This window comes from Nuphar pumila, chromosome 1, assembly GCF_984573655.1.
Source record: "Nuphar pumila chromosome 1, dmNupPumi1.hap1.1, whole genome shotgun sequence".
Classification (NCBI taxonomy): Eukaryota; Viridiplantae; Streptophyta; class Magnoliopsida; order Nymphaeales; family Nymphaeaceae; genus Nuphar; species Nuphar pumila.
The window spans coordinates 21,826,095-21,853,047 of record NC_143249.1 but is presented as its reverse complement, the minus strand read 5'-3'; the positions used below and the strand labels follow the sequence as shown (position 1 = coordinate 21,853,047).

The 26,953-nt window shown below is 38.8% G+C and overlaps 1 protein-coding gene and 1 pseudogene across 1 annotated transcript; both read left to right on the top strand.

Annotated features, from left to right (window-relative positions):
• The first annotated feature begins 4,649 nt into the window (after positions 1 to 4,649).
• LOC149848312 (putative methionine--tRNA ligase) lies at positions 4,650 to 22,716 on the top strand. Its single transcript, XM_089990118.1, has 18 exons — positions 4,650 to 4,740; positions 4,949 to 5,146; positions 5,235 to 5,379; positions 6,592 to 6,745; positions 6,918 to 7,073; positions 7,247 to 7,477; positions 7,648 to 7,791; positions 18,219 to 18,309; positions 18,750 to 18,856; positions 18,960 to 19,074; positions 20,101 to 20,219; positions 20,348 to 20,413; positions 20,506 to 20,634; positions 20,754 to 20,894; positions 21,001 to 21,145; positions 21,383 to 21,615; positions 22,122 to 22,223; positions 22,319 to 22,716. Exons 2-18 carry the CDS (start codon positions 5,026 to 5,028, stop codon positions 22,547 to 22,549), a joined length of 2,430 nt encoding a protein of 809 aa, XP_089846244.1. The 5' UTR covers positions 4,650 to 4,740; positions 4,949 to 5,025; the 3' UTR covers positions 22,550 to 22,716.
• Positions 22,717 to 23,937: 1,221 nt separating this feature from the next.
• LOC149848311 (photosystem I reaction center subunit N, chloroplastic pseudogene) lies at positions 23,938 to 26,695 on the top strand (annotated as a pseudogene).
• The last annotated feature ends 258 nt before the right edge of the window (positions 26,696 to 26,953 follow it).

Here is a 26,953-nt window from a genome sequence, read left to right as displayed (position 1 = left end):
TGGACCCTCTCTCCATTTCAGACCTTGTTGCTATTTGTTTGAAGTGGGGAGAGGGGTCACATATATAGGACCTCAAAAGGATTTGGAATAGAGCTTTGGTGGCTCAGGGACAAAACCTTGGGTGATCTTATTAAAGATTGGTGGTCTACAGGTCTGGCAATAACTTGGCGGCTATGCGTATTGCCACAAGGCTAAAACATTTCAGATCCAAAATTATTGAATGGTCAAAGCAACAAGGAAAGGAAAAGTTTGATCTACTTGCTTCTTGGGAGGATGAGTTGCATGTCCTACAAGACTTCCTTGGAGCTGATCTAATGCCTCAAGAAGTACAACTGAATTATTTTATCCCAAGAAGGTTTATCTTCAAAATATTAAAGAATGGCATTTATGAGAAGAAATTAAGTGGAAGAAGATGAGTCAAGTGTAGTGGCTAACAAATAGGAATGCAAACACCGCTTATTTTCACTCCTATGCATCCTTCAGATGTCGTCTAAACCACATTCTGATTGTCTTTATTGATGGTGCTCGGATTGAGGGAGATGTGGTTCTATTAGAGGTAACTTCTTGTTTTTAAGGAGCATTTTTGTGTTGTGTATTACTCCCATTGCCTTCGTAACTTTATACTTCCATCTCTTATAATGGAAGATGCTTCCTCTCTTGAGTGCCCCTTCTCTAGTGAGGAGATTAGACAGGTGGTCTAGGTGTTTCCCTCTTCTAAAGTGTTGGGTATTGATGGATTCCTCATCCAGTTTTTCCGTACTGTGTGGGTATGATTTCCTATAATTATTTTTCAGTTTTATTCTAATGTGAAGCTTCCTAGGAAACTTTGTCAAACCTTAATGGTCCTTATTCCCAAGGAAGAGGGTGTTGAGCATATTGGCATATTGCCCTCTTTGGTTGTGTATACAAGGTTATCTCTACAACATTAACAGAGAGATTAAAAAGGGTCATCCATAAAATTGTTTTGCCGGTTCAAAATGCCTTTATTCATGGTTGAATGTTACATGAGGGAGTGGTATTGGCCCATGAAGCCTTGCATCATATATATTCACCAGTCTAAGCGACTGTCCTTTGTTTTGAAGGTGGACCTTTCTAAGGCTTTAGATTTTGTCAATTAAGACTTTTGGTTGGCTTCTCTGAGAAAGATGGGCTTTGGTGCTTGTTGGATTTCTTGGGTGAAGTGTCTTATGTCTTTCATCTTCTACCACCATCAGCTTGAATGGTTGTAGGGAAATGAATTTACCCTTATTCGCGGCCTCAAGTAGGGAGATCCTCTCTCCCTCCTATTCTCTTTCTTATTGCTATGCAGAGTCTCACTTCTATCCTTGAGGTCATTGCTTTTAATGGGACTTATAAAGGTGTTTGGCTGCCTAGTAGCCCTATGTTCAGTCACCTGCTTTATGCTGATGATATCCTAATCTTTGGGGAGGCCTTGCTTCAGAATCTGTGGCACCTATGGTTGATCTTTAATGTTTTTCATCGATCTCTAGACTTGGGATGAATGAATCTAAAGAGTCAAATTATCCTTTTTAATGTGGATAAGGTTGTTTTTATGGGTGCCCTTACCATCTTTGGTTGCGATAAGGCATCTTTACCTATCTTTTACTTGGGGTCCTTTTGCATTTGGGAGTCGCCAGAGATTCATACTGTGCTAAAGTGAAGGACAGGGTGAGAAGAAGGTTGGAATACTGGTTAGGGTGTTCTCTTGCTGCCCTAGGAAGGTTAGTGTTACTCCGCCATGTTTTGGTTAATATTCCCTCTCACATTCTTGAAGTGTTAACCATGACAATAAGTGTAGAAAAAAGGTTGCAACGGTGGTTCAGAAGGTTCCTTTTGGGTGGTTCTGATGCTCGCAGGGCTCCTCACCTTGTCTCTTGGGTATTATTTCTAGACCCCTTCAATAACCAGGAGTTGGGCATTCGGGATTTAGGCATATTGAATGTGACCCTCCATATTAAATGGCTTTGGTCATTATGCTTCGAGAATAAGGAATGGGTTGGGGTTATGAAAGCCAAATATGGGTTACATGGGTGGCCTTCTTGGAGGTGGATCGATAGCTATAAGTGGCGGGTGGGTTCCAGAATTTGAAAATCTTGGTGCAAAGAAATGCAATATATTGTGGATGGGTCTATGGCCAAGATTGGTGATGAGAGGAGTGCTCTTTTTTGGAAGGACCCGTGGCTTCTCTCAATGTCACTTATAGAGAAATTTTCTTCCCTTTACGACACGACTAGAGATAAGGATAGTCTTGTGGCTGAAAGATAGACCACTAATGATGGATAAGGCATAACGTTAAGAGTTGCTTCTTCTCAATTGGTTGCACATCAATGGCTACAAGTAATGAGCATGTCATTTAGCACAAAAACTCAAGATCAAGAGAGAGAAGAGAGACAAAGATCAATGAATGAAGCAACATTTTATACGAAGTTAAATGCCAGAAACATCATATCATTTAGCACAAAAAAATACTCATAAGACGATCTAATTTCCTTCTTCAGCAATAACTTAAGAGAGAGACATACCATTGAATCGCTCTTCGAAGACTTCCACAAAGACAGTAGAGAGGGAGAGGAGAGAGACAAAGAGCAGAAAACCAAACCCTAGCACAGAAACAATAGAGAGAGAGAGAGGAGAGGAGGTTGAGACCATTGACGAAGGTGGCGTCAGTGATGGTGGCCTTGAGTTGCACATTGACACAAAAACAATATATATATATATATATATATATATATATATATATAGAGAGAGAGAGAGAGAGAGAGAGAGAGAGAGTACCAACGACTGAGGAGGTCTGGCTGCAGCAAAACGAAAGAGGGGTGAGAGAGGAGCTTCATGCTCTAGCCCAGAAAAACTCCCATAGATTTTCTTTTTGAGATAAATTTTTTTAGGTTTGGAAGGGTCAGAAAAACTGTACAGTTTTTCCAACTTGTATTACTTTTCCTACGATTTTTTCACTTCCAAACTTGCCCTATAAATTTCTAAAAGCTTTTGGCTGTGTATATTTTTCGTGTCTCCGACCATACCTGTCTTACAAATTGGAATTTTGAAGTATGCGTGTTTTTGGGGATATATAGGGATGGCAGTGGGGCGGGGGACAAGGTCTCCACCCCCGCCCTGCCTCAAAATTTTATCCTCCACCCCCGCCCCGCCTCCGCGGCGGGGATGGATTTTATCCTCCACCCCTGCCTTCATCCCCGTTTCATTCCTCCATCCTCGGTTCAAACGGGGATGAGGCGGGGCGGGGATATTGCGGGGAAAAGTGGTCGGGGCGGGGTTGGGGCGGGGATCATGGCGGGGACGGGGCGGGGCGGGGAAAAGTGCACATCCATCCCCGCCTCCACCCCCGGACGGGGATGGATTTTAACCTTCGTCCTTGCCTCCATCCCCGTTTCATACCCTTCATCCCCGGTCCAAACGGGGCGAGGCGGGCCGGGCCCCCGCTTTCTCCGGTCCACTGCCATCCCTAGGGATATAATAGCAACCATGAGTGTTGCATTTGACTTGTAAAAACATTATTATTTCTCTTTATGTGGTATTTGTTGAACAATTTTCCCTTGAAAGGGTCTGCCTTAGCCCCTTGTGACACCTATCTCAACCTCACTCTCACCTCTACCAAGACCTCTTATTGTTTTTAGTCAACCCATTTTATCTAATACTAGCTTTTTGTCAATTGAGTCTCCTTCATCCATTGTAATGGCTAGTCAGAATCCTCTGACACTGCTTTAGATATTTTGAGGTCTTGTGTAACATGTAGATTAGGGCATCCATATTAGGGAGGAGGCTTTTAATACTGTATTGGATCAAACCAAAAATCCATACACTATTACTCACTTTTCATCGTAAACTCATCTCAAGAACTCTCATACTCCTTATTAAGTTCTTCCAAACCCAAGGTGTGGATGCACTGTATTGTCCTTTTCAAGGATCAAACCAAAAATCCATACTCCACCACTCACTTTTCATCATAAACCCATCTCAAGAACTCTCATACTCCTTATTAAGCTCTTCCAAACCTAAGGTGTGGATGCTTAACAAACCAATATCAGTTGGATGGACTCTGTAGCAAAAAAACAAATCTATATCTGCTATATTGTTTGGGCTTACCAAATCCGGCTAAGGGCAAGTTTGAAAGTGAGAAAGATGTAGGAAAAGTGATGCAAAATGAAAAAATCCTTACAATTTGTTCACCACTTCCAAGACGGCCAGAGTTTTTCTAAAAAAGTATGGTTTTTATACAGAAAGCATCATGAACGAGGAAGGTGGAGGAATGTCTCCTACCAAGAAAAAATTTATTTTTTACCCTCTCCACCACCCATCTCACCACCATCACTACCATCTCACCATCACCACCATCGCCACCACCCTCTTCCTCCTCTCTATCATTTTTTCAAATTTTCCCATTCTGTTTTTTTCATGCTAAACAAACAAGCAAAAAACTTTCTTTTGAAAAACTTCTCATATCAAAAACTCTCCTAGGCAAAAGTTTCTTTTCCTACGAATCCGGATTCAGTCAAATATCAGACAAAATTCGACCAATTGACCTCCTAGGTTAAGAAAATCCTTAGCTGGTAATTTTAATCTTTCTAGAGGGCATTTTAGAAATAAGAAAATATCTGTAGGTTTACACGACGTCCGCTTCTTTTTAGCTTCGGGGTGGCAACCAATAGAAGAAAGAAGAAAACTCTCTCCCTCTCTCAGATTCATACGGAGAAATTTCTCTGAAGAAGTTGTGCTTTCGAGGTGAACTCGTTTGTTCTTCTGCTTACTTTTTTTCTTTCCATTTTTTGGCTAATTTAGAGGTTCATTTCATGCCGAATTGAGAGGGCAGAATCGTAGGAATGAGTCCGTTTTTTATTTGTTGGTTTGGTGAAGTTTGATGGGTTTTGAGCGAAGCAATTGTTGGTGCCTTCTTAATTGGTTGGTGTTGCTTTTTGTTGTGGTGTTGAAGGATTTTTCATTTTCGGTTTATTGGTTGCTCGGAGGAACGAGTTTTCTGCGGTTTGTTTCTTTCGGCGAAGAGGGAAGATGGGAGAAGCCGTCGGTGGTCGAGCGCCCAAGATTCCGATCGACGGCCGGAGGAACGTGCTCATCACGAGCGCCCTTCCTTACGTCAACAACGTTCCCCATCTCGGAAATATCATCGGATGTGACTCTCTCTCTCTCTCTCCTTCTAATTTCTTTTTGGGTTTTTGGTGGTTTTGCTTAATGGGTACCCTTTGTTTTGATCTGTGAAGGCGTTTTGAGTGCGGATGTCTTTGCGAGGTACTGTCGTCTTCGCGGTTACAACACAATATACATTTGCGGGACCGACGAGTATGGGACAGCCACGGAGACGAAAGCAATGGAGGAGGGTTGCAGCCCTAAAGATATCTGTGACAAGTGGGTTTCTGTATCTAATTTGTGGGAATGCTTCTTTTTGCGTTGTTTCAGTTGGGTAGTTTTATTCTTTCGTTGTTTTCTATGTGAACTTGAGTTTTATGTTAATCAGTTCTTGTTGCATAGTCTGTAGGTAGAGATGCTGTGTATGCTTCTTTGTCAGTGCTGGTTATGACATCCAATCGAGTGCCTTGCAGTTAAAAGTTTGTAGTGTTTTGTGATCGGGAACTATTACTCGTTTGCAATGTGTTTGCCATACTTTTTCATGTAAATGGTAGACGATGCTAGCAATTTATTTTTAGGTGTGAAAGTGGGTGTGAGATAAGTTTAAAAAGAACTTTGAGGTAATGCAAGTAATGTCTTATCGGAGGAATGTTTTTTGTATGTGGTTCTCTGAAGGGATTGAGTTGGTGTTGCTGTTCTACAAATTTATTGAGCGATCAAGTAAATGTGAAAATTATCCTATCAAGGGATTCTGTGGAAACTCTTTTTACGCTTGGAAATGGCTTGCTTTTTTCCTCAAATGCCATTACAAGATGCCAAAAGATATGCCGATCAATAGGATAGTGGTCTGAAGTTGAATCTAAATGATTTTGTATCAAGCCATTTTAGTCTCTACACTTGCAACCTTTATTGGACTAAATTGGGTTGAATCTATGATGATAGCCAAAAAAGAACAAAAAGAATAACCATAATTAGAAAAACACACTTCCTTTTTATAGAAATTGTGATGTTTTTATTTATTTTCTGTTTATGTTTATGAAAGGAAAACATTACTAGGTTGATCCTAATGGTGTCCGTCTTTCTTTAAACATAAAAAAAGAGCCAAGAATTGAAGACATTCAAGCACCACATTAGTTTATGAAACGATGTTATATTTTTCTTTCCTGATACTGTTATGCACTTGTTGGTGACTTGTTGGTCCTTAGCTTCTGGCACTGGCTTGTGCAAGTTATGCTGAATAGGAAGGCTGTTCATTGCACATCATTTCATGGTGAATTGATGCTTGTAATAATTTCTGGTTTTAGTTTCTGTCAAACAAATGAACAATATGGCAATTACCGTATTTTTTCTTGTACTCTGTATGCATGGGGCCAATTGATTGGTGACCATGGTTCAAATAAGTCAATGGAAATAATGGGTCTATTTTATTCATGTCTGCTATATTTGAGCATAATTCTGCCTATTTGGTCATTTTCTGTTCATTTCATATAGGTACCATGCAATCCACAAGGAAATCTATGAATGGTTCGATATAGGTTTTGATGAGTTTGGGCGTACATCCAGTCCAAAGCAAACTGATGTTTGCCAGGCAATATTCAATAAACTTTTGGCGAACAACTGGCTTACTGAAAACATGATGCATCAGGTATGTAGGTATCATCACTTTTACTCCACAGTTCCAGTATTTTGTGATTGTAATATCCATAGGATGATATGTATTTCTAATATTGTGCTAATTGAAGCAAAATTTCTTTTTTTTCCTGTTTATCTGAAGGGGTTGGTTTAACTATTCATGCTTAACTTTTGAATTGCTGCAGCTTTATTGCGATACATGTAATCGCTTTTTGGCAGATAGACTTGTGGAAGGTACATGCCCTACACCTGGATGTGATTATGGGGATGCCAGGGGTGATCAATGTGAAAAATGTGGAAAATTGTTAAATCCAACTGAGCTTATAGACCCAAGGTGCAAGGTATATAATGGGGATTCAGTTCAACCACTTATTTTTAAATTTTGTCGTTTTACTTGTTATACTTTAGGACAAATCTACAATTAAACAATTTGCATCACTATTTTTACCACTTTAAAACTTGGGTTTTCAAAATTGGCATATGGAAATTATTCTTAAACCTTCTTTGCTTGTAGGTCTGTCGGAATTCACCCCGCATCCGTGATACAAATCATTTGTTTCTAGAACTCCCATTGCTGAAGGACAAATTAAAAGATTATATCGATAATATGTCAGTTGCTGGATCTTGGAGCCAAAATGCAATTCAGGCCACACATGCTTGGTTAAAAGAAGGTCTGAAATCTCGCTGTATAACCAGGGATCTGAAATGGGGAGTGCCCGTACCTCTTGAAAAGTTTAAGGATAAGGTAGTAATGAGACTTCCATCAATAATTTTTCTGGTTTGTTTGTGGATAAAAGTATGACTCCACATCCCTCCCCCCCTCTCTCTCATTCTCTCTCTTACCTGTGTGTGTGTGTGTGTGGGCATGTGCTTGTGTTTGAACATTCAATTCTAACCTAAACAAAGTTCTATTAGGTATTTTATGTATGGTTTGATGCACCAATTGGATATATATCAATAACAGCATGTTATACATCGGAATGGGAGAAGTGGTGGAAGAATCCTGAAAATGTGGAGTTATTTCAGTTCATGGGAAAGGACAACGTTCCATTTCACACTGTAAGTCTCTGCTTTGGCCTTTAAAATAGGTTATCTTTGTCACAAATGAGTTGATGTTTTTTTTATAACTCTTTCATGGGCATTGCGTTACTGGAAACATTGTTTTCCAATAAAGTAATAAAGTAATTTATTTTACTTGCCTATCTTTTGTATTACTCTGTGTGCACTTTTCTCATTTGTTATGGGGACTTATGGATCAGTGTGATTAAAACAGGAGAAAATAGGGCCAGGCTTCCAGTGAGCTACCCATGGCTTGGTCCATCTGGGAGAGGCCTGGGTTGGCTTTTTGGGACCCAGTCCAGCCCACACTGGCCAATGGCTTGTCAAGAGGCTTGGCACCATGGTCTAAAATAGGCCCAGGCCAACCTCATCTAGCCTGCTTTGGCCCCTACAAAGGAGTGGGTGGCCCACAGGCTTCCTGTGGTCTGACTTGTTTGTGCTGGGCTGCAACCCGGCTGGACTTTTGGACCCAGGCCTGCCTGGACAGACCGATTTGACCATATAGTGGCCCATTGATGGGTTGACCGATTCTCCACCCTAGGCGAAAATGAGTGTATTGGTATACTCACTCCTATCAGGATTTGTTACAGGAGAGTGGGTCTCCCAAAGACCTTGTTGAACCTCATGTATAAACTGAAAGTGGTGTTGAAAAATCTACAACCATATTCCATTTCATAGTTTGTTTTGCATGCTTTTTTATCGTATGGAAGGTGATTCTCACTTTATCGTACCAAAGGCTAAATACCAGTGTTATCAATATCGATACAGTGTATCACAGTATCGCTGGTCCATGCAATACGATATACCCCCTAAATTGGAAAATGCAGCATATCGGACTGTATCGGTCTGTATCACACTGTATCTTACGATACATGCTGTATCGTAAGATACGGCAACTTTTTCACTTTTTGTGTTGAAATTTTTCAAACAATTTATTTTTTATCTTTTTTCACTTTTAGTGACAACTTTTTACATAAGTATGACTTTATTAGAGTCCTATTCACTTATTTCACAAGCTATGCGAACAAAAACACAGAAATTTCTTCTTAATTTATTGTGATTAGTGAAGATGAGAAAGAAAAGAGAAATACTACTATGGCAGAGCACTCATTATTCAAATCTTGTGCTTATTGTAATTAATGAAGACATTATGAATCTTCTCTTTTTTAATGCTTACTGTTGAGATGTGTAATATGCCCTGTACGATATGTATTACTATTTCTATTTGCACTTCCCTCACTTATTATGTGCATAGATTTTTTAATGAGGTCATTTATGTACTTTAGCAATAGCTAGTGGTGGGTCAATAGATTCTGTCCTGTAGTGTAACCAAGAGAGGTGGACCTCTCTTAAGATGGTCTTTTTCTCATTCTATGGTAATGAAGTTTCTCTGAGTCCTCTCTCTATTCCTCTTTCTTCTTCATTGTCCTTCTTGACTCCAATATGGTGTCAGAGCCATACTGGAGTGCAAAGAAGAAGATTGTAAGAAGAGTGCTGGTGAAGAAGGCTTCATTCTTGTTTGTTCTGGATTGCACACACATCGAGGTGCTGATGTCAGCATCACTGGCACAGGTTTTTCAGATTTTATGGGTTTAAGGTACCAAGCTGACAGCCTTTGATTTTAGATGAATTTAGAATCAAGAATCACCACGATCGGATGAATATTGGATTTTTGGGTGATTTTTTACTGAATTTTTCTGGGTGACGAATTTACTGATCAGATTTGAGAAATCTGGTGATTCTGAAGCTATCATTGGGATTTTGTTTCCCAAATCAGTTCTAATCTAGTCGTTTTTGTATGTGATTGATTGGGACTGATTTTGGAGGTTTGGTGGCATTTTGATGAAGGTTTTGGTTGTCCAGTTCAGGCGATAATTCATTTTCCGAAGGTTTTCCCTTGTTTCGACCAGCATTGTGTATTGGGTTGCTGGGGTTTTGATACAACTTTGTGGCTGTTGGGTATATTGTGCTGTGCTAGCTATTTGTGCGTGCACTTTAGGGTTTATTTTTTTATTTGTGGTCATCTTTGTGAGGGTATTGACTGCACGACATTGTTTTTGCGCATTGGTGGTTTTATTGTGCTTTCCTTCTAATGTGAGCATGGTATATGGCACATATGTACTTGGTGTTGTTTTGGTGTTTTGGTGCTTGTGTGCAGCCATTTGACCTTGCAGTTTGGGGATTGAGTTTGTATCTATGTCACATGGGTGCGGGTATGGGTACGAGTGCAGAGCAATTTCAAAAATTTTGGACACAGGGACACGACTATCAAAACAACAACAACAACTACGCCTTCATCCCAAAACAATTGGGATCGGCGATATGAACCAACAAAGAAAATCATTCTGGGTCTTCCACATGAATCCTTCTCCTCCATTCATTTCTATCCAATGCCATGTCCTCAGTGATGTTCAAAGCATTCATATCCTTTCCTATCACCTCCATCCATGTCTTCCTAGGCCTACCCCGACCTCTTTTAACTAATACATTTTCCCATTTCTCCATCCTTCTAACTGGAGCATCATTAGGCTTTCGTCGAATATGTCCAAACCACCGTAAATGATTCTCTCTCATCTTATTTTCAATGGGTGCAACGCCTACCTTCTTACGTATCTTCTCGTTTCGAATCTTATCTTTTATTGTATTTCCACACATCCATCTCAGCTACACTCATTTTTTGAATATGATGTCTCTTGGCAGCCCAACATTCCGTACTATATAGTAAAGCAAGCCTAATAATCGTCCTATAAAACTTTCCCTTCAACCGCAATGGCATTCTATGATCGCACAACACTCCAGTTGCACTCTTCCATTTCATCCACCCAACCTTTATCCTATGATTTACATCTCCATCAATTTCTCCATACTTTTGAATGATAGATCCCAAATATTTGAAAGAATCATCCACCAGTATTTCTTGCTCACCAAGCTTCACTACACTCCCATCACTACTTCGTTGATTACTAAATCGACATTCCATGTATTCTGTCTTACTCTTACTCAACTGAAAACCTCTTGCTTCCAATGTTTGTCTTCATAATTCTAACTTAGCATTAACCCCAGCTCTAGACTCATCAGTCAAAACAATATCATCAGCAAACAACATACACCACGACACATTTTCTTGAATTGATCTCGTAAGCTCATCCATCACTATAGCAAATAGGAAAGGGTTTAAAGCAGATCCTTGATGTAACCCAACCGTTATAGGAAAATTGGTTGTCACCCCTCCACAAGTGCGGACATTGGTTACTACTCCTTCATACATATCTTTAATTATACTAATGTACTTGAGAGAAACACCTTTCTTCATCATTGTCTACCAGAGAACGACCTTAGGTACTCTATCGTAAGCCTTCTCCAAATCAATAAAAACCATATGCAAATCTTTGTTCCTCTTTCTATTTCTCTCAATAAGTTGTCTAAGAAAATGTATAGCTTTCGTAGTTGATCTTTCAGGCATAAAACCAAATTGATTCTCCGATATCATGACAACCTTCCTCAACCTAGACTCAATCACCCTCTCCCAAAGTTTCATAGTATGACTCATGAGTTTTATACCACGATAGTTTGTGCAATCTTGTATATCACCCTTATTCTTATATAGAGGCACCAAAGTACTCTTCCTCCACTCATTAGGCATCTTATTTGTCCGCCAAATCTTGTTAAAAAGATTTGTCAACCATTCTAAACATTTCTCTCCCAAGCATTTCCAAGCCTCAATATGTATACCATTTGGGCCAACTGCCCTCTTGATTTCATTTTCTTCGAAGCCTCTGCAATTTCTTTCTTTTGAATCTTGCGCATGAAGTCACGATTTATCTCATGAAAAGGAATTGAAAAGTCTCCAAGATCCTGAGCATGACTTTCATTAAATAGCTTATCAAAATAATCTTTCCATCTCTCCTTAATCTCCTCATCTTTAACTAAAACCCTCTGCGTTTCATCTTTGATACATCTAACCATACCCAGATCCCTTGATTTTCTATCTTTCATCTTTGCAAGCCTATAAATATCCTTCTCGCCCTCTTTGGTATCCAACTTGTCATAAACCTCCTTATATACCTTATCCCTCGCGTTCCGAACTATTTTTTTGGCTTCCTTCTTTGCTATCATATACTTATTCAAATTCTCATTATCATGACTTTTACTTAGATTTCTATAACACTCTCTTTTAACCTTAATAGCTAATTTGACACGACTATATATATATGTATATATATATATAACAATAATAAGATTGTAAATTTTAAAGCAAAAATAAAAAAGTAATTCTATTGAATTAACAACACAAACTTACCAAAATATAACACATAAAGAAGCTTGTGAATGTGATAACAACAAAATTTGTCATAATATCAGAAAACAGATCCGAGGCCGGGGCCTCCGCCCCCTGCTGGAAAACACGAACGAGGCAGGCAGCTCCACCTCCTGCCAGAGGAAGAGGAAGAAGAATGGAAGAGGGAGGAGGGATATACCTGAGAGGACCGGTGGTTGGGGGTCGCCGGTGGCTGGCGTCGCTGGCGAGTCTGAAGGGGACGAGGAGCGAGGGACGGGTGGGGGAGAGGGAGCGATCAGCGGGGAGGGGTCTGCCGTCTGCCCCTCCCCCTGTGCAGCCTCTTAAGGATTGGGCTTCGACCCCGATACCGTCTTGGATCTGGGTCGGGTCCAGATCTGGACCCGACCAAATCCAAAAGTAATTTTAATAAATGGACAAAAATAGACTTGGTCAAAGTTGACCGAGTCCAAAATGTGGACGGACTCGGCCCCGGTGCGTTGACCGAGTCCGACACTTAGTTTACCGTGTCTGTTCTGTGTCGGAAGCCGCACCTGTGTCCGGGCGTGTCGATGCGGGTGCGTCAACCTTTTAGCCGAGTCCATGTGACTTAGGTTTGTATATATGGATAAGGAGAACATACAGATCATCCCCATGAAGTTTGATGGACAAACTTTGCCTATTGGGCAGAGTTTGTGCGAAAAGTGATTAAGGGGTATTGTACCAAATCTAAACCTAATGCAGATGATGCCAACTATGAGACAAGTCTAGTAGATTGGGAAAGGGACAATGCCAAGGTAAAATCATGATTGTTGGGGTCAGTGGAGCATAATATTTCAGTGAATATCATGAAGTACGAAAATGCCAAAGATGCTTGGGCTTATTTGAAGCAAGTGTATGCGCAGTCTAATTGGGCAAAGAGGCACCAATTGGATCAAGAGCTGAAGTCTCTAAGGCAAGGGAGCAAGTCCATTTAGGACTTCTATGCTCACTTTCAACAAGCATCAGATGCCTTGACATCTATGTTGAAAATTTTGAATTGTGATAAATGCAATAGGTGTGTTGAATGCAAGAATCGCGATGTTGAGGCTAGGGGCCAAAAACAAAGGGTTATGGCTTGCCATTTGGTCTGAGAGAGAGAGAGAGAGAGGCAAATAATCCATTTGATTTTGTATACTCGGGTGTATGGGGACCATTTTCTGTCTTTTCTAAGTGTGGTTCATCATATTTTGTTACCTTCCAGATGATTGTACCAGATTCACTTGGGTTTACTTCATGAAAAATAAAAATGAATTGTTTGATATTTTCAAGAAATTCTGTGTTATGGTTGAAAATCAATTCACTACAATTAAGCTATTTGTACAGACTCTGGTCGAGAGTATATTAGTGGCATGTTTGAAAGTTTCTTACAGGGTAAAGAAATTGAGCATCAAAAGTCTTGCCCCTATACTCATGAGCATAATGGTGTGGCAGAGAAGAAGAATAAACATATTTTAGAGACCACTAGAACACTATTGTTTAAGGGGAATGCACCTAAAGAGTATATGGCAGATGCAGTATGTATGGCGATATATCAAATCAATTGTGTGCCATCAAGTGTTCTTAAAGGTACATATCCATTTCAAAAGTTGTATGGATCTATGCCTAATTATAGCATGATAAAAGTTTTTGGGCGTACTTGTTTTGTTTTGTTGCCTAGTAGATATAGAGATAAGCTTTCACAACGCTCTGCAAAGTGTTGCTTCTTGGGATTCTCTCATCGTAAAAAATGATATAAGTGTTATGATCCTATTGGGAAGCTTGCATGGATTTCTATGCATATGTTTTTTCATAAAGGTACACTGTATTTCAGTAAACTTGAACTTAAGGAAAAAGACACTAGTGATTTCTCCTTCTTAATACTTTTTCTTATGACAAAGGAGGTGGAAAGGAATGTAGGAGTTCAGGAGAAGATATCTCAAGAGGAAGGTGGTAGGTTTGGTCTATCTTACTTCAGAAGGCAAGATAATGTGGTGGAAATACCTTTTCTGGATCAAATAAAATTAGAGGAAATAGGAAATTCATAGGCCAATTCTGATTCTCTTTCAACCGACCTTGAGAACACAGATCAAGAGTCCCCTCTCTCAACACCTTCTCCTCGTCGTAACTCTAGAGTGTATGTTTCCCCAACTCGTTTTTTGTTATATGATTTTTTCTCTCCTCAACATCTTATTGCTTTGATTTACTCCAGAGCATAGTTCCTACGTAGAGGCAACTTCAAAAGATGAGCGGTAGCAAGCAATGGTTGAGGAGTTAGGAGCTCTTGAAAGAATGTATGCATGAGACCTTGTAGATATTCTTTTTGACAAGAATGCAGTGGGGTGCAAGCAGGTGTACAAAGTTAAAACTAATGCTGATGGGTCAATTGAGAGATACACAACAAGACTTGTAACTAAGGGATATAGTCAACAATTTGAAATTGATTTTACTGAGACGTTTGCTCTAATGGCACGCATTACCACTATAAGAACTTTGCTTGTTGTTACTGTGATTTGACGGTTAGATGCGAAGAATGTTTTCTTGAATGGGGATTTGGAAGAAGAGGTTTACATGAACTTACCTCAAGGATATTCGGAGCCCCCGGGGTTGTGTGTGCAGGTTGAGAAGTGCTTTGTATGGACTCAAATAGTCCCCACATGCTTGATTTGAAAAGTCTAGCAATGCAGTAAAATCTCTTGGTTTTGAGCAGAGCTATCATGACCCTACTTTGTTTGTATCCTCTTTTAAGCATGAAAGTGTATATTTCTTATATGTTAATGATATGATCATCACTATAGATATGTGGAAAATTGTCGATACTAAGAAGAGTAGCTACCATGTTTGAGATGAAGAATTTAGGACACTTAAAGTATTTTCTAGGCCTAGAAGTAGCAAATGATTGTTAATTAGCAAATGATTGATCTCTTCGAACTCTTTTTGGTATATGTCTTCTTGGGTGTTATTAAAAAAACTTTAAATGTTTTTTTTAACTTATTTAAGTATTCTCATTTTCTTGGATTTAATTGCATTTATATTTGTGCTGATTTAAAATTTTATTAAATATTTTGATATGATTTATAATATTTATTTGATTTTGTGAAATGATATTTATACATTCATGTACTTCTATGAGATATAGTCTATGTCACATGGGTGTGGGTGCGGGGGTATGGCACTTTCAAAAAACTTGGGTGCGGGGGTGCAGCAAAAATACAACAAATTATATATTTTAAGTTTTAACAGTTAACAACAGTAACACTAGTAAAATAAAAAACAATTATCATAATAACATTCATCATGCATGCAATAAATCAAATTAACAATCTATAATTCTATTCTACATGCTTTGAACCTCACCGAGGACATGGCATTGCATAGAAATGATTGGAGGAGAAAGATTCATGTGGAAGACCCAGAATGGTTTTCTTTTTTGGTTCATATCGCCGACCCCAATTGTTTTGGGATGAAGGCGTAGTTGTTGTTGTTGTAAAGTATTTTCTAGGCCTAGAAGTAGCATTCTCAAGGAGAGGGCTCTATTTGTCTCTACATAAGTATGCAATCGATTTAGTGATGAAGGCTCGACTTGCATATGACTGTAGAAGGGTGGCTACCCTATGGAAGCAAATGTCAAGTTGAGGGCCATAGATGGTGAGAAGCTTGAAGATTTTGTGTTTTATAGGTGATATTAGAGCATATTGTGATATACTTGACTATCTCTAGACTTGATATCACATATGTAGTGCATGCAATTAGTCAGTTTATGAGTGCACCCACCTCAATTTATCTAGCAGATGTGCTCAGAATAATCCGGTATGTGAGAGACAATATGCATTTTGATATGTTCTCAACTTCATCCTCTACAGGTATTAAAGCATATTGTGATTTAGACCAGAGTTACCGGAAGCGCCCCTATAGTAGGGGAAGCGCGCTTCCCTGATACGCGCTTCAGAAGCGTGAAACGTCGCGCTTCCGAAATGCGCGGGGAAGCGTCCCCCTTTTTTGGGAAGCGCACTTCCCCCTCGCTTCGTAGGTCGCTTCCGAGACGGTTCGTGACTCGCTTCTAAGTAGTCCCACGCTTTCCGCTTCCTAAAATTTTGAAAGTGCCTCGCTTCCCGTTCCCGCTTCCTCGACTTACAACCATGATTTAGACTTTAGAGGATCAACTAATGATCGTCTTTCAACTACCAGATTCTATGTTTTTATTGGTAGTTCTCTGATATATTGGAAGAGCAATAAGCAACAACGTGTTGCCTTGTCTATTGTTGAGGTAGAATATAAAGTCATGGCACCGGTCACTTCAGAGATAATTTGGATAAGATGCTTCTTAAAGAACTTGGAGAAAAACCTCCTCTTATTGTGACATGAGTGCAATCCATATTGCCAAAAATCCTGAATTTAAGGAGAGAACCATGTATATTGAGATTGACTGCCAGTCTGCCACTTTACAAGGCTTATGAAGATGGGATTATTTCATTAGAGCATGTGAGCCCAATGGAGCAAGTTGCTGATATATTGACCAAAAGTTTAGCTCCTTCACACTTTCAACCCTTTCTTTCCAATTTTGGGATGATTCCGTTAGCATCATCTCAAGTTTGAGGGGGTGTTGAGATGTGTATTACGTCCTCTATAATATGTTTCACTATTTCTGTTTGTGCTTCCCTCACTCATTATATACATAAAATATTTAATGAGGGCATATATGTACTTTAGCAATAGCTAGTGGTGGGGGTCAACAGATTTTGTCCTGTAGTGTAACCAAGAGAGGTCGACCTCTCTTAAGATGTATCTTTTTCTCATTCTATAGTAATGAAGTTTCTTTGAGTCTTGTCTCCATTCCTCTTCTTCGTTATGTTAGCTTACTTCTTGACTCCAATACTTATTACTTACAAATGACATATTACTTTGTTTTTTTTTCACTTTACTCTTTTGATATATGTAATGGGTACATTCTTATTACATCATGATTATAGCTTTTATATTTGATAGTTGTTACATAATTATTCATGCCCAATTTTCACAATTAAGTTTACTTAATATAGTAGTTTGACTGCTTAAATGTGTTTCAATTATCTTTGTGGTCGTATTGTTATTTTTTTAGTTATTTTTAATTTAATTTTATTTTTGTATTATGTGATCGTTATAATTTGTTTACTCAACTTTTTTTGTTTGTTTTCTAATGTGACTCTTTAATAGTAAACCTTTTGTTTTGTTAGTTGTTAGTTTGTTACAATATCGTTTCACATGTTGTAGTAGTACATGTGTATGCTTAGTTGTTCATAATGATTAAACATGATTTTTTTTTATGATCTTAGGAATTTTTCTGATTTTTTGTGTATTTTTAAAAAAAATGTGATTTTTAAAATGTGATTTTTTCCATATCTTACGATACAATACAGTGATACAATACAGTACGATACAACCGTATTGCCAGCCCTTGCGATATGATAATTACAACAATGTGAAAGGAGTGTAGAGCATATTTCTAGTGTCTAGTTATTTGTGCAACAATTCTTCTATTAAATATTTGTCAGATTTCTAGGGTCATCATTAGATAGGAACTAGGATAGCGGCCCACTTTATATACTTCTATTTCTCTTTGCTGGTTTATATACTGCTTTGTAATCAATGGAAGCTAGCGTAGCAGGTCTAAATCTTGCTCATGTCATGTCACTAACTTCAACTCCTCACTGAAGACAATAATCTATTGCATCCTTTTCAAGCAGTTCTATCCCATGGTGCTTCTTGGATGCTGCTCTCATCACAGATCTGCTGGGCTCTTGTAACAATACAAACAGGAAAAGAAAAGTGAAATGGATATCATTGTTCTATTTATATTGGAATATGTGTTAGAAAGTTACCCTCCAGTTAAAACTAATGAAATTTTTTGCACTTTTTTCCATCTGTACTTATGTTAGTTCTGTCTTATGCATCAAAGAAATAGATGCGATTTACATTGTGATTATGTTCATTTTAGTCACAGAATCTCTCTCATGCAGCAAACATGTATTCTATGTGTTACTAAAACATAGATGCATCGTGGTTATTTTAGCTTTTGGACAATAATTGGCATAGAGTTTTCTTTGCTTGCATTTGTTCTCTTTTAATGCATTCCTTATGGATTCACCTGTTTCAGGTCATGTTCCCTTCAACACTACTTGGTACTGGGGAGAACTGGACATTGATGAAGACTATCAGTGTTACAGAGTACTTAAATTATGAAGCAGGTTTGCTCTATGGGTTGTTGAAGTATTCAAATCTGTTGCTTGCAAAAATCTCCATTTCTAAAATTCATTATGAAAAATTTGTTTTCAATATGTTTTGCATCATATGAGAGTTTGTCCTTGCGTTGATGGGTCATTATCTAGTATGAATTACGTACTGATAGTTGCTAAGAAGACCATTTGTAATATCCTTTCTGTGAAGGTAAGCCTTCTGAACGCATATGGGGTTTCATGACTTTCTGGGGCCATGTCCCAAGAACGAATGGCAAGTCCAGCCATGATTGAATGGGTAACCCATGTTCCCATCACATCAATAATTGAGTAGGTTTTCTCCCACTAATTAACCACCTGGTAGACATCTGTTTTACAAAAAGAGAATTGTAAATCATATTATTTGGATTCTGATGATCATTCTTATTATCTTTTTGGAAACCATGTTTCAGGGAAGTTCTCCAAAAGTAAAGGTGTGGGTGTTTTTGGCAATGATGCAAAAAATACAAACATTCCTGTTGAAGTCTGGCGCTATTACTTGCTCACTAATCGACCTGAAGTAAGTCACTGAAAGTATATTCAGTTTTGTTTGCCTGATGCCCTAGAATCATGACACAATTTTTTTTATGCCCTGAATTTTTTGGTCTGCTCTTCTTTGTTAGGTATCAGATACCTTGTTTACATGGTCGGATTTGCAAGCCAAACAGAACAGCGAGTTGCTGAAGAACTTGGGAAACTTTATTCATCGAGTCTTGAGCTTTCTCGCAAAACGTTCAGGTTAGCATCACTTCTGCATCTAGGTGTACAGGTTTTTCTTATTCTTTGATGTAGCTTTGTGCTTATTGGTCATATCCATGTGTAAGACTAGTGGAGTTGGGCTTGAAAATCCAGATTATAAGTGGCATGAGCCGCATGACAGTAATACCTGACTCGATCAATTAGACTCCAATACATGCCCACTAATGCATGACAGTAATGAAGTAAATAAAATATAAACAATGATCAGAATTGCATAACTGTCAAAAATTAAAGAACTACCGCTGCTTAATAGAGTGCCATCAATTGCTGCAATGGGGTTTAGTTGATCAAGTCAAGACCAACCATCACGTATGAGTTGAGTGACCTAATGTAAGCCCCATGGCTGTAATCATGTTGGAGATGCTGACTTCCTGATCCCCAACCCACCGAAGTCAATCAGTAGAGTTTTTTCCATTTCACCAGCTGACCTCCCTTACCATTCCAAATAAACTCCCTTATCATCCTGATAAACCCTTTTGCCAGTTTTTTTTAGGGATTTTGAAGATGGACATCATGTAAACAGGCATTTGTACGAGCATATATGTAGAAAGATTTATTCGTATCTTAGTGTGCAAGACTCGATTTCAGCTTCAATCTGATCCTCAACCTTTCTGCATAAGATTTCCTTCCCTCTTGTTTTCTAAGATACAGCTAGGTATGGTGCTGGCAAGTGTGTTCTTGTTTACATTCAAAGTTCTGTTCTACTGCAATAGTAATGCTGGGTTCAACATTAAATAGAGTATTAAGCTGCAGTTTCCTTCATTAGTTGTCATACTGGATAGTTCCAAGGAGATCTTTAAAATCAACAAAATTAACCTGATTGGCTGATCTGGACTAAACAGGACCAAAGATTAGAATATCGTCAGCAAACTGCTGAAAAAGCAAAGGGGTCCTAGTGCATGTCCGAATGCCAGAAATGAAACCCTCCTCTTCATTCTTTGAGCTAAAAGTCGAAAATAATTCCTAAGTATAGAATTCCAATTGACTTCATGGTCATTAATGCAGGAGAAGGGTATGAATCAGTAGTTCCAGATGCACCTGGTGCAGAGTTGCATGTTCTAACAAAAAGATTTGGAGATACAGTTGGCGACTTAGTTGAGCAGTATCTGGAAGCTATGGAGAAGGTGGTAGCAGAATGCCATTTTCTTCTCTTCCTTTATCTTTTGGTTTAACCATAGATGTTTCAGGACACATAAAATTTGTGCTCATAGTTGTTGGTTTCTTTCCTTTCCTTTTTTATTTTTCTTGGCAGGTTAAACTGAAACAAGGGTTAAAAATAGCAATGAACATTTCTGGTGAGGGGAACGTATATCTGCAAGTAAGATTTTCCCTTTGCATCATGTTATTTGATGTTGATCTTTTGAAGCTGCAATTTAATACCATGAAGGTTTTTTTTTATGAATGATATAGGAGAGTCAATTCTGGAAACTTTACAAGGAGGACAAAGCTTCTTGTTCCATTGTGATGAAGACATCAGTTGGGCTGGTTCACTTATTGGCATCTCTTTTAGAACCTTTCATGCCTTCTTTTTCCTTTAAAGTAAGCTAGAAGTTTACGTTTTGCATTATTGAATATTTTAAATTCTGCATCTTATATTGCCAATGGCACAACTGATATTTATGGTTGCTTTTTTTTTTCTATTTGTGATGACATGCTAGGTACTTCAACAACTAAATTTGCCTCGTGAAACATTGTCATTTTGTGATGAGAGTGGAGATGTAGGTAGAGCCAGGAGGCCTTGGGACATAGTACCTGCTGGTCACAAAATAGGGCAGCCAGAGCCATTATTTGTTGAAATGGTATATCAATTCCCCTCCTAATATTCTTACCAATTGTCATTCGTGTTATGATGGTATAAAAAGGGAAGGTTTGAGGTTCATCTAACTATTTGATGTGCCAATATAGAAAGATGAAGAAGTAGAAAAATACAGAGAAAATTTTGCTGGAAGCCAGGCTGACAGGATTGTAAAAGCAGAAGCTGAAGCTGAAGCTGAAGCTGAAGCTGAAGCAAAGAAGACTGCTAAAAAGCTGCAGGAAGTAACTATTTCAGGTGATGTTCTTATAGATTTTTCTTGGTTGTTTTTCTGATTTCCTTGGGGATTGATGTGAGATTATGCCATTTTTAATTGCGTGATCTTTTTCTTATTTCCTTCCATCAAGCTGCACCATGTGTACATCTAGTAGTTGGTGATCATGGAATATATTGTTTGTTTTGTGTGGTTGGTACTTACCGTTACAGGATGATTAATTCATTCCCTCGTCCTCTTCCTGCCTCCTCTTTGAGCAGATGCACTGGCAAAGAAAAAGAAGCAAACAAAACCCACATCAGTAGCAAAAGCAAAGGACACAGAACCTGAGATTTCCATCTCAAGACTTGATATCCGTGTCGGCCTCATCACGAAAGTTCAGAAGCATCCAGATGCTGATTCACTGTATGTTGAGGAGATAGATGTGGGTGAAGCATCTCCACGCACTGTCGTTAGTGGCCTTGTCAAGTATATCCCTCTTGAGCAAATGCAGGTGCTCTTTCTGCACTTTGTTGTCATTTCTCAGAATGTTCTTAAACCAGATATTCTGCTTTAAATGGTGGGAAGCTTCACCATAATGTATTTTGAGTCAATTTCATGACCCAGATGGTGAATAGTACAATTTGTTTTTATCTGCCAACTTGCTTAGCTCAAGTTTCCTGGCTTGAACCAACCCTTGCAATTCTGCAGCATTATATTTATCATGTTGATTACCACTATAAACAAATTAATGAAAATAAAAGAAAAACTGACTACCAAATGTGGTTTAGTGAGTATCTACATTATAAATGCAGTGCAGTGAGATTGGTAAATTCAAGTCTTTGTGATCTAGTCCTTGATGCCAGCTGGTTGTCTGCAGTACATATGTTATTCTCTATACGTTTAAAATCAGCCTGGGAAGGCCTTTTAGGAATTCTGCAGGTCTTGTTGGATCCTTTTGATGTAAGATATGTGGTGCTATTTTGGATTGCCTGAAGGCTTCTTTGTTTAAATTTGCAGAATCGGAAAGTTTGCGTGCTCTGCAACCTGAAGCCAGCAGCCATGAGGGGTATCAAGTCACACGCTATGGTTCTTGCTGCCTCCAGCGATGATCACTCCATTGTAAGGATGAAATGTTCAAAATTGCAACCTTTTCTTTGTTTTCTTTTTTTCTCCATTTTGAGGACACTAATGGAGTGCCAATCTTGTCTTTGAAGGTTGAGTTGGTAGATCCTCCAGAGTCTGCCCATGTTGGGGAGAGGGTGACATTTCCTGGGTTTGAAGGCGCCCCTGATGATGTACTGAATCCAAAGAAGAAGGTTTGGGAAACCGTGCAGGTAGACCTGAAAACAAGAGAAGATCTTGTGGCCTGTTACAAGGATGTGCCGTTTACAACATCGGGTGGTGTGTGCAAAGTTTCATCCATTCGTTGTGGCACAATTAGGTAGTTTTATGGATGGTACCTTTTTTTCCCTGCCTATTTGATGGCGATAAAGTTTTGTCTCCCAAATATTATTACATACAAAGTGATTTGGAACATACATGAAATTGAAACTCGGTTCTTGTTGCCTAGTGTTGTACTTGGAACGAGATATTACCATTGATGGCTTGCAAAGCATATTTCATACATGCATGAATTAATGCATTGCACAGAATATTAGCACTGGAAATATTACAATCACGATGAATGAAAATCAGATGTGTTTTGAAAAGTTAGCAGTAGCAGCAGCAGCAGCAGCAGCAGCAGGAGGACGGAATATCAACGTTAATTTGCTTGCTGGAACAAGCATTGTACATGTAAACCAGGTGTAGGAATTTGGGATGTACAAGGGAGGTTTAAGAATGGGAAGAGAGAATTAATCCATTCAAACTCAGACGTGGTAGATTCATCTGAATTCATGAACTATTGTGTTTATTTTCCAAACATGCATGACCACATCATTTATGCAGCACTTTAAAAATTAACTAACCAGTTGAATCGTTGGGAATTCATTAAATTGATCATGGTTTTACATGTATGTGATCGTGGTGTTTATGCACAAGAATTCTATGCAAAAAATTTCCGTTGGGCTGTAGGTTTTTGTAAGCAATGACAATAAAAGGGAAACGTGGTTAGGCCTGTGTGTGTGTGTGTGTGCTTGCGTGTTTTGTGCATGCATACACACCCCACACCATTAGTGATGTGAACAGGTCAAATTCAGTTTAGATATATGCTGGATCTAACCTAATTCGATATTATAATCAGAGTTGGATTTAGATTCGGGTAGGAAAAGTAAAAACTTATTGGATTCGACTGGCTTAAATATCTTATTCTAGATCATTCAGGTTGGGATAACTGTTCATCTAGATTCAGCTCAGGTTCAAATCCAATTATCAATCAGACACTTCTCCTACCTAGCATCTTGAAAAGTTCCCTTTATGTGGAAGTTGGAAATTAGTGTCTGTCACTCTCTTTATTGTTGGCAAGCTGTCCTTGTCCTGTGACCAAGTAAACATGCATAAAACTCTTGCTTACCTTACCAAATCTGAGGTGGGTTCACCAAGGGAACCCTACCATTCTTCTACCACTACAAGGGGAAGTCAGTCGCCCCTTATCCTCGTGCATACCACACACCTTATCATCATCAGCACCTCCCTCCTATGTCATGAAACTGAGATTTTTGCCCCTCTTCACTTCAAAACGCCATATTTCAATACATACACATGCGCATCACACTTACACACACAACCTGGTAGCCATGAACTCCAGCGTGCTGGCGTGCAGCTATGACCTGGGGCAGCAGCCCCTCGCAGGCTGCCGATTGGAAGCTTGTCTCTGCGCCACCTTCAACCTCGAATGTTAAGCTCTCCCCATGCAAGAGCCCAGCAAGGAAAGCTCCTGACTGAAGAGTTAGAGAACAGAGGCAGAAGAGCTGCTATGCTAGGCTTGGCTGCAGCCCTCTTCACCACTACTGCCACCTCCTCTGCAAATGCTGGCATCATAGAAGAATACCTGGAGAAGAGCAAGGCCAACAAGACAATTTAAATAGCTTTGTTTGCATGTGTTTGTGTCTGTGTGTGCGCACGTGCATGTGTGTGTGTGTGTGTGTGTGTGTGTGTGTGTGTGTGTGTGTGTGTGTGTGTGTGTGTGTGTGTGTGTGTGTGTGATGCATGCAAATTACCATTTCCAAAAGATCCATGATGATTGGAAGCCTTACTCTTGATAGTTTTCCATTTTCATTACCGTTTGCATCAATTGATTTTTCTACCTTCTCATAGGCAATCTCGGGAATTGCAATCCAGTTTTCATATTTTAGTTCACTTATTTTCTTGCACTAGCATTATTTTTCTTCTTCCTTAAAATTTTCAAATTTTTTCCATTCTATTTATCTGTTTACACACTTGTTCTTATTTCATCATTTCAAGGCACTGAAAACCAAACTTTGAATTTCAAGCTGCTAAAAAGACTGGTTGTATCAACTCTTAGCATGAAGGGTATGCTATAAAATCCCAAGAGCATAAAAAAAATTAGGTCTAAACGTGTAGCTCAGAGGAAAATCACAATGAGAAACTTTAGCGTGATCCACGCTATGTGGAGAATCATGCTACATATTGAGGCTAGGCTCAAGTCTTTTTTCTTTTCTTTTTTCATTGAGCTATATAGATATGGATCCAGTTCTGGTCTTCAGATTGTTACCGATCTTACCTATTAAATCTTTCTGGTCGAGGGGTAATCTTATGTGTGATCTTTGGTCACCACATGATAAACTTACTGGATCCTACTAGGCCTAGTCTGGGTGCAGTCTTACTTTTTTAAACAAAGCCAAAATTTATATTAGCGGATTGAAAGAGTTAAGTTGGGTGCAGTCTTTACTGTCTTGGCTTGGTGTGGATTTGTGCATTGATATGTCCACCAGTGTAGATGGCTGTTCTGATTTTACTTTCCTTTCAGAATGCTCTAATTGTGATCAGAGTTGAGTTTATAGTTGTTTGATTATGGACTAATGATCCAGTGGCACTTTACCACAGTATAGCCGCATCCATTATCATTCTTGCTGTTTGGCAGAACCACATATTGGCAACACATGGGAAATGGTGTTTCTATCCAATGCAAGTCACCAAAACTTAGCCTCAATCCAAACATGAATTCCAGCAGAAAGCCTTTTAATACTGGCCGCCTGTGATGTGCTTGGAATTGAAAATCTCTTGATTTTTTCTGTATTTTCTGGGCCCATGAAAATCTTATGAAAATATCACTGGGAAATTTTTCACAAGCCAGGAAAATCTAAAAAATGTAACTAGATTTTCGAAATCTTGCCTATTTCAAGTGCATTACAATGTTATTGTGGTTTTAGGTTTTTACATTTGGAAACTTTATTTTCTTATTTTCCTTATTTCTTATTTTTAAAGTGCTGACATTTTCCAAAAATTTTCCTGAAAAAAAATGATTTATAGTTTGTTTTTGGCAGGAAAAAATTTAAAACAAGAACACTGATCCAATGTGAACTCCCAGGAACTTAATGACAAGAAGGGGTTGGCAATATGCTAACTTCCCTCGAGCATACAGTGGAATTCGGAACATCCAAGTTCCCAGAGAACTTCACTGGGTGCCAAGACTTGGCAAAGCAAGGGGCTGTTTCTCCAAACTTGAACCTCATGGAACTTGTATATTATGTATCATGTTTATTGATGTTCAGTGGCTAATCTAAACTGAGATTCATTTTGATTAACATAGTTGCTCACTAATTACTGACTTGGTCCTTTTTCTTTATTATATTTGCAGAAAGTTAAGTTCTTGAGTGATGATATAGCGTTGGAGTGTGAAGGAAAAGATAAGTACTAGTGTGGTTCAAACCAATGTTATCAGTGTCGGAATTGGACCTGTATCTTTTTTTCAAAAACTGCCAGTATCGGACCTGTCTCGATTGGTATCGGTTTATTTAAAAATAAAAAATTTAATACAATATTCAAAAATAGAAAAATGATAAAAAATAGAACAATTATGAAACAAATGTAAAAATCAGAAAAAAATTTAAAAAATCAATATAACTCAAAAAATACAAAAACAAACAAATTATAACATGAATAACATAAAGTCTTTAGCACATGACAGTAACATAAAATAAACAAAGTCTGGAGAAGCAAAACACAGTAACATAAAGGAGACGGCAGAGGAGGAGTGCATGGGCCAGTGCAGAGGCAGAGGAGGGGTAGGGATGGCTGAACCTGGGAGCGGCGGAAGCGGAAGGACAAGTGCAGCTGGCAGCGGTGCGGAACTGAAGTGAAAAACAAAAAATGAAAAGTGAAAACAGAAAACTCATGGAAAATCGTCCGATTCAGGTCCTGCTGAATCATTTCAGACTGAATCAGTCAAATTTTGAGAGGGTCGATTCAGGCTCTTGTACCGTATCGAAAATCTGTCGATACGAGGCCGATTCGCATCGATACTGACAACATTGGTTCAAACATCTCCTGGATATGGTAAGGAAGATGCCATCATCTTCCTTATCTATGTTTTCTAGTCCTGTGAATGGCTTTTCTTTTATCACATAAGCCAAATTTAATTGGCAAATTTTCTTGCATATGTGAACACTACAGTGACTTCAATGCTCTTCATCCAAATAAATGCTGTAATGTTTTGGGCAAGAGAGAGAGAGAGAGAGAGAGAGAGAGAGAGAGAGCAACAATCTAGCTATATATATGACACTTTTTGTTTGAAATTTTACAAGAATCAGTTTCACAGCCTGAGCTTTGTTTTGGGCTTCCTTACGTGGAAATAAGCTACATTTCAAATGCTACATGGCAGAAAGATCAAGAGCCAAACTCATTATCAAAAGACCCAGTCCAAAATTTCTAAATTGCATATTCTAATA